General features: G+C 43.9%; 1 protein-coding gene across 1 annotated transcript in view; it reads left to right on the plus strand.

Annotated features, from left to right (window-relative positions):
• The window catches only part of F2rl1 (F2R like trypsin receptor 1), a 26,606-nt gene extending 22,036 nt beyond the window's left edge, over positions 1–4,570 (plus strand). The window contains exon 3 of the mRNA XM_010619151.1: positions 2,118–4,570. Coding sequence (XP_010617453.1) covers positions 2,118–3,238 — 1,121 coding nt within the window. The 3' untranslated portion in view covers positions 3,239–4,570. The remainder of the gene's footprint in view (positions 1–2,117) is intronic.
• Positions 4,571–7,741: the final 3,171 nt, after the last annotated feature.

The following is a 7,741-nucleotide window of genomic DNA, read 5'->3' on the forward strand; positions in this document are numbered from 1 at the left end:
ATTTAAGCTATTGTGAATGGGATTATTTCCCTAAATTTTTCTTGGTGGACTCATTCTTGGTGTGTATAGGAAAGCTGTTGATTTTTGTGTGTTGATTTTGTGTCCTGCCACTTGGTTAACTTGCTTATTAGAGCTAAGTATTCTGATGGGTTTTTTCTTTTAAGGCTCTTTATGTAAAGATCATATCATCTGCTAATTGGGGTGATTTGACTTCTTCCTGCCCTGTTTGTGCCCCCTCCCTTTTTTTCTCCTGCCTGAATCCACTGATTAGAATGCAAGTACTGTGTTGATCAGGAGTGGTGAGATTAGATACCCTTGTCTTGTTCCTGATTGTAGAGGAAATGCTTTCAGTTCCGTGTTACTTTGTAACAACTTTATTAAATCATACAGTTGGAACTGTAAGCTCACTCATTTAAAAAGTACAGTTGGGTGGCTGTTAGTGTATTCATACTGCACCATGGCCACAGAGAAATGGCTCTTTGGATTTGCCTATCCCAGTCATTTTATATAAATGGAATCACACAATATGTTTTCCTCTGTAACAGATTTCTTTTGCTTATCCTACTTTTTCTAGGGTTCATCTGTTATATCATGTATCAATGCTTCACTTTCTTTGTTTTTATTATATATATATTTTTGAGACAGAGTCTCACTGGGTTGCCCAGGCTAGTTAAACTCTTGGGTTCAAGTGATTTTTTTTTCTGCCTCAGTCTTCCGCATGCCAAGACTATAGGAATGTGCCACCATGCTCAGCTATAATACTTCATTTCTTTTTGTTGCCAAGTAGTATTTCTTTGTATGGATAGATCTTATTTTATTTATTCATCTGTTGATACAAATATGAGTTGTTTCCATTTTTGACTACTGGAAATGTTGCTCTGAGTACCTAAGTACAAGTTTTTGTGTGGACACATTTTATTTCTCTTGGGTACATACCTAGGAATTCAGTGAGTCATGTGGTGGCAGTCTTTAATTAACCATGTAAGGAACTGCCACTGTCTGAGGTTTCCAGCCACTGAAACAAATCCCAGATAAAATTTCATCCTAAGATATTTTAGCCTATATCCATAAGAGATAGGAATTTCTTTTTAAACATGCCCACAGCACAGTCATAGTGTGGAGTAAGAGTAATTTCTTACTACTGTATCATCAGATTTCAGTCAGTGTTCACATTTCTAATTGTTTCCTACATGTTCTTTTAGTGGCTTGTTTGAATCAAGTTCCAAGGAAGGTGCACACATTATATAACTGATGCATCTTTTTAATCCTTTAATCTTGTAAATTTTATGTCCATACCTCTTTCTCTCTCTCTCTCTCTCTTTCCTTGTAAGTTAATATTGTGGAATTAGGTCCTTTGTCTTGTGTCACTTTCCATAGCCTGGATTTTGCTGGCTACATCCTCAGGTGTTACTGAACAGGTCCCATTTCTTCCTAGAGCTGTGGGGATGCTAAAGAAATCACACCAAAGTCCTAGAACAAGCTGACCACAAACACAAGAACAAGACACAAGTGTGTCATTTGCACACCCACTTGTCCAGTGATCTTGAGGCCAGAAAGCCACCAGCTGGCTTCTATGGAAAGGTCCTCAGGAGGCCAGCACAGCAGCCCAGAGTCCCTGCCAGTCCTAGAGACCGTCTGTGTGGCAGGGAGGGACTGTCCCCTCATGGTGCTGGGAGTCTCCCCATATGCAGTTCTGAGGTGGGGGTCACTGGAAAGCCAGGCTTGGTCCAGACTTTGGGTTAGTGGGACAGGGAATTTGAGCCAAGCTCCTAGTAAATTTGGCACAGTCCTAAACTGATTGTTGCTAACTTACTGTGGATGTACATGTGCTAAAACAGCTAAGCACTAATGAGTATGGGAAGTTTAAGAAACACTGAAATACTTTCAGTTTTCAAGAAAATGAAGTACTTTCAATCTTTTCAAGATTCCTAGAAATCAGTTTTCCACATGTTCCATACAACTCTCCAATAAAAGGGCACTATCACCCCAAAATGTCCCTAGACTGATGCATTTTGTGTACTCCACCAATGGTACATTTCTGCCCTCATCTGAATATTTTCATATGAGCGGAGCAGTCCTACCTCTAAATTAATAAGTGACATTTGCCTGACTTTCAGATGCGGGAGTCAACAGAACCTCCAGGGGCAGAAGTCTCATCGGTAAGATCCAGGACAACAACCTCCCCGTCACCAAAAAAGGAGTCACGGTGGCCCCAGGCTTTGTAGTGGATGAGTTCTCCGTGTCCATCCTCACGGGAAAGCTGACGACTGTCTTCCTCCCAGTGGTCTACACGATCGTGTTTGTGATCGGCTTGCCTAGCAATGGCATGGCGCTCTGGGTCTTTCTTTTCCGAACAAAGAAGAAGCACCCCGCCGTGATTTACATGGCCAACCTGGCCTTGGCGGACCTCCTCTCAGTTGTCTGGTTCCCCCTGAAGATTGCCTATCACATTCACGGCAACGACTGGCTTTACGGGGACGCCCTCTGCAAAGTGCTCATTGGCTTTTTCTATGGCAACATGTACTGCTCCGTTCTCTTCATGACCTGCCTCAGTGTACAGCGGTACTGGGTCATCGTGAACCCCATAGTGCACCCCAGGAAGAAGGCAAACATTGCCATTGGGGTCTCTGTGGGAATATGGCTGCTGATTCTGCTGGTCACCATCCCCTTGTACGTCATGAAGCAGACCATTTACATCCCAGCCCTTAACATCACAACCTGTCACGACGTCCTGCCCGAGGAGGTGCTGGTGGGGGACATGTTCAATTACTTCCTCTCCCTGGCCATTGGCATCTTTCTGTTCCCGGCCCTCCTCACGGCGTCTTCTTATGTGCTCATGATCCGAGCGCTCCGGTCTTCTGCCATGGATGAGCACTCGGAAAAGAAAAGGCACAGGGCCATCAAGCTCATCATCACCGTCCTGGTAATGTACCTCATCTGCTTCACGCCTAGTAACCTTCTACTCGTGGTGCATTATTTCCTGATTAAGACCCGGGGCCAGAGCCATGTCTATGCCCTGTACATCACCGCCCTGTGCCTGTCCACCCTCAACAGCTGCATCGACCCCTTCATCTATTACTTTGTCTCTCAAGACTTCAGGGACCACGCCAAGAACACTCTCCTCTGTCGCAGCGTCCGCACTGTGAAGCGGATGCAGATCTCCCACACCTCTACGAAATTCTCCAGGAAGTCCAGCTCTTACTCTTCAAGTTCAACCAGTGTTAAAGCTTCCTCCTGAGCTTCCCTGCTCCACAGGTAGAAGCTCCACGTGGTGGCTCCCTGGGTGGGGCTGGTGTTTCCTACCATGCTGCTTCTCCCAGGTCTGCTGGGGCTTCCCTGCCTGCAGGGGAATAGTTCCCCATGTTAACCCAGATGGTAGCGTCAGACTCCGCTACTCAGATGGAAAACTGACCTGACCAAAGCTGATTTATTTAGAGTGTGGTGAAAAGACAGAAACCTGTCGTGAAGAAACTACACGGCATAAGGATGCAGCTTCTAGTTGGAAGTGATTTTTCTAAATCTGCGGTCCATCTGAGCCTTGTTTGGGCTTGAGGCCCCAGACAGCATCAGGCCAATCGACCAGCTTTCCAGATGAGGAAGCGAACTTGGTGAATGGGCTTCCGGAGGGAGTCGGAATCCCAGCCTACTGCAGGGAGCTCTGGAAGGGAGCTTCGTGAGACAACAGAACCCATAGCTTCAGTGAATGACTCTAGATTCACTGCAGTTGGTGAGGGTCGTGATAAATGCAGGCTCCTTGGGTGGGTAAGGAGAGCTCAGTCCACAGGAACCGGGTCCTCCACGAGGCATGCGCTGTCCATGAACGAGAAAGCCAGAGAAACTTTGGCCTGAGATCTTTTCCACTTGACAGGTTGCCATGATGGTTTCTGAAAAGAATAGCTAAGAAGAACGTTTTATGTCTCTGTTTTGCTTGTAATGAAATTTGTTGTTGATGTACTAGGACTCTCAGCTCTTTCTTTTTTTTTTGGTACCGGGTATCAAACTTACGACCTTGCACTTGCAAGGCAGGTGTGGTGCCACTGAACTACATCCCTGCCCCTCTCAGTTATTTCTTTATTATTCCTTTGAGCTTTTGTATGTGTTACTATCCCAGAAGAATTTGTGGATCTTAAACATGGAAATCAACTTTGTTATAAGATCTTACTGACCGCAGTCTGAGTAATAGACTTAGTTTTACAATTAAGAGGAGTCTTTACCACTTAGTATTTTAAAAAGTTATTGTTGGGATATTTATGATCAAGTTTTGTTCACTTGTTATCAAATAGGAAATTACAGTCTTCACAAGGTTAGAACCACATTTGTTTGTGAAAAAGCGTGAATGGAAAGGGCTTGCAACATATTTAAGAGGTACTTGACTCCAAAGTGACTATGTACTGCTGTATTTGTGACCTTTAAAATTATTTTATTGTATGATTGGTTTATAAATAATACATTGCTTTTTTTTTTTTACAATTTATATCTGAGCCGTGTGTTTTGTTTGAAGGAAGGAGTAGGGGAAGACAAGAAGTAACTGTGTTGCTCTTCTGAAAAAAACAAATGTGATTCTCATACTCCCCCCACCCCATTGCTGGGATCAAACCCAGGGCCTTACACATTCACTTGGTAGGTTTTACATTAAAAAAAAAATACTGTACCTATGGCTGTGCAACAACTGTTTTCCATTTAAGAATATGTTTTAGCTGCAAGTGTGGGTTCATACCTGCCTACAACCTCAGCATTTTAAGAGGCTGAGGCAGGAGTACCATGAGTTCAAGCCCAGCCTGGGAAACTTAGTGACTTACTGAGAGCCAGTCTCAAAGTAAAAAATAAAGAAGAACTCTGGGGATGTAGCTCAGTGGAAAGGCCCTGGGCTTAATACCCAATACCGCCCTCCCCAAGTTTTACAATTCTTTCCATAATTATTTGTATAGGTTGGCCTTTATTTTAAAAGGATATGGACACAGACTTAATTTAATAATTTGGATATATTACAATGTATTTAGTCATATCCCTACTTGATGGCTCCTTAAATTGTCCCTGTCTTCTTTTTTCTTTCTTTTTATTTTATTTGGCAGTATTGGAGATTAGGCCTAGGGAACACTGATCAACATCCTCAACATCCCCCTCCCCAATAACTTATTTTACCTACTTGCTGTTTACATTTTGTGGTCCTGGGGATTGAACTCAGAGGTGCTCTACACTTGATGTACAACCTCAGCTGTATATGTTTTTAAAGTTTTTTGAGACAGGATCTCGCTGTGTAGTTCAGGCTGGCCTTGAACTCGGCAATTCTGCCTCAGCCTCCCAAATGCTGGGATTAACAGGTGAGGGCTCCCATGCCTGTCTTTTAAATTTTAGTGATTACTGTGGTTATTATATTGGGGATTGAATTTAGGGCCTTTGCACTGAGCTATATCCCCAGCCCTTTAAAAAAAAAAAATTTTTTTTTAATTTGAGACAAGGTGGTCTAAGTTGCTAAATTATGCAGGCAGGGCTTGAACTTGTGATTCTTCTGCCTCAGCCTCCCAGATTGGTACAATTACAGGCATGCACTGTCATGTGTGTATATAGACATCTGTGAGAGTGTTTTTTGGAGGATGTTTCTGGAAATAGAGAGATCAGGTCAAAAGTCAGATATCTATTTTAGGGCTGAGGTTTAGCTCCAAAATACTAGTAGTTCCTGATGTGTATCAGCTCCTGAGTTGAGTCTCCCACAGAGGAGAGGGCTGAGGGTGGGTTACCTGTCTACTTCACATTTTGGTGACTTTTGCCAAATTGTGCTACTACCAAAACAGTATGCTAACACCGGATTCCTGAAATGTTCATACACATTTGATGCCATCAACTTTTTGGAAAGAAATTTTTTTGGGTACTGGGGATTAAATCCGCCAGGCAAGACCTTTACTGCTGAGCTATATCCCCTGGCCTTTTGTAAAATTTTATTTTGAGGCAAGGTCTTGCTGACTTGCTTAGACTGGCCACAAATTTGTGACCTTCTTGCCTCCGTCTCTCAAGTTACTGAGATTACAGGTGTGCACCACCGTGCCCAGGAATCTTTGTAAATTTTGCTAATCTGACTGGGAACATCTCATTGTTTCAACTGTGGTGCATGACTGTAATCCCAGCACTTTGGGAAACCTGGTATCAAATTTAAAAAGGGACTGGATGTGTAGCTCGGCATGATGGCCCTGCATTCAATCCCCAGTACAAATAAACAACACATGCATTGTTTGACTGTGTGGAAGAAGCTGTTCATACACCTCTTCCTCATAAGGTGATAAAGGTAGATCCTGGGCTTGTCTGTGCTCTCACAAGTATTATGCAGCGCAATTACTATTACAATATCCTTCCCCAAGGCTTTGCTTCCCATAGTTTCTTTGCCCGAAGTCACACTGATGCCTGAAAATATTAAGTTGAAATTCCGGAAATAAGCAATTCATAAGTTTTAAACTGCACACCATTGGAGCAGCGCGATGGGACCTCACAGGGTGTGAATTACCCCTTTGTTCTAGGACTCACGCTGTGGGCCCTACCCGGCTGTGTCTCCGTGATCAGATGGGCTGGGGATTAGCAGTTTGCAGCCCCTGCGTGCAAGTAACCCCAATTTTACTTAATGGTTACCCCAAACTGATGGCCTCAAGTGAAAAGGTGAAAGTGAATGAAGATATTTTGAGAGAAGAGACCACGTTCATGTAACTTTTACCCCATTAATTGTGTAATTGTTCTAGTTTTCACTGTTGCCATTAATCCCCTCCTGTGCCTAACTGATGCAGCTCAGCCTATGTGTCCGCTCACAGAAACAACAGATGCTGTGGGGCTATTGCAGCTCCCACCATCTGGGGCTTGGGATGTGTCCCTGGGGATAGAGGGATGCTGTGTTCTCGGATGTTCACAGGTCTCCTTCCTGCTATGTCCATTTCCCTTCAGGACCCTTCTACACCTTGCTTTCTTTGTTGCTGTTTGCAGTGCTCAAAATAAAAAAAATTAAAAGAAGGCTGGGGAATGTAGCTCAGTTGAAATGTCCTGAGTTCAATCCCCAGTACCCCCCTCTAAAGAGGGCCCTGCCAGGGGAGTGCGAAGTATCCAGATTCTCAGATATTTGGGACTCGTGTCCCTCAGAAAAATCAGACAATATGACAAATAACACAAAAGCAGAGACTAGCATGTCTATCATCTGTCTATCACAGTGGTAGAGTTGGAATCCAGGGTCTATGCATTCTAGGCAAGCACTCCACCACTAAGCCATACCTCCCCCAATTAGGTTTTGGAGGACTCAGGTGGCCAGTACTGGTACTGAACCCAGGGCCTTCACACTGGGCTACATCTACAGCCATTTTAAAATAAATTTTATTTTTATTTTGAACATAGAACAATGGACACCTTTATTACAGGAGCTAAGCCAGGAGGGAGGGCGACTCATTTGCCTTTCTAGGCCTTGATTTTCCTCAGAGAGAACTCAAGCTCCTTGTTTTCTAGCACACAGCCATCTGCTTGGCCACACCAGCAGGGTCTCAATGCACCGTGGTGTGAAGATTGTCCTGTTGGCACTGCTCCTCTCGGATTTTGGCTGGGCGTTCTTTTTCCTTTCATCGTACTTTCTTTCTCACTAATTGGTCCAGGCTTGGCTAGAACTTGCAGTCCTCCTGCCTCAGCTTCACAAAGAACTGAGATTATGGGTATGCACCACCTCAACCAGCTAGAGGGCCCTCTTACTTTGAAAGTACCAACAGATTGCTTTCCAGAA

The sequence above is a fragment of the Fukomys damarensis genome, unplaced genomic scaffold (genome assembly GCF_012274545.1).
Source record: "Fukomys damarensis isolate Sample0158 unplaced genomic scaffold, DMR_v1.0_HiC HiC_scaffold_1, whole genome shotgun sequence".
Taxonomy (NCBI): domain Eukaryota; kingdom Metazoa; phylum Chordata; class Mammalia; order Rodentia; family Bathyergidae; genus Fukomys; species Fukomys damarensis.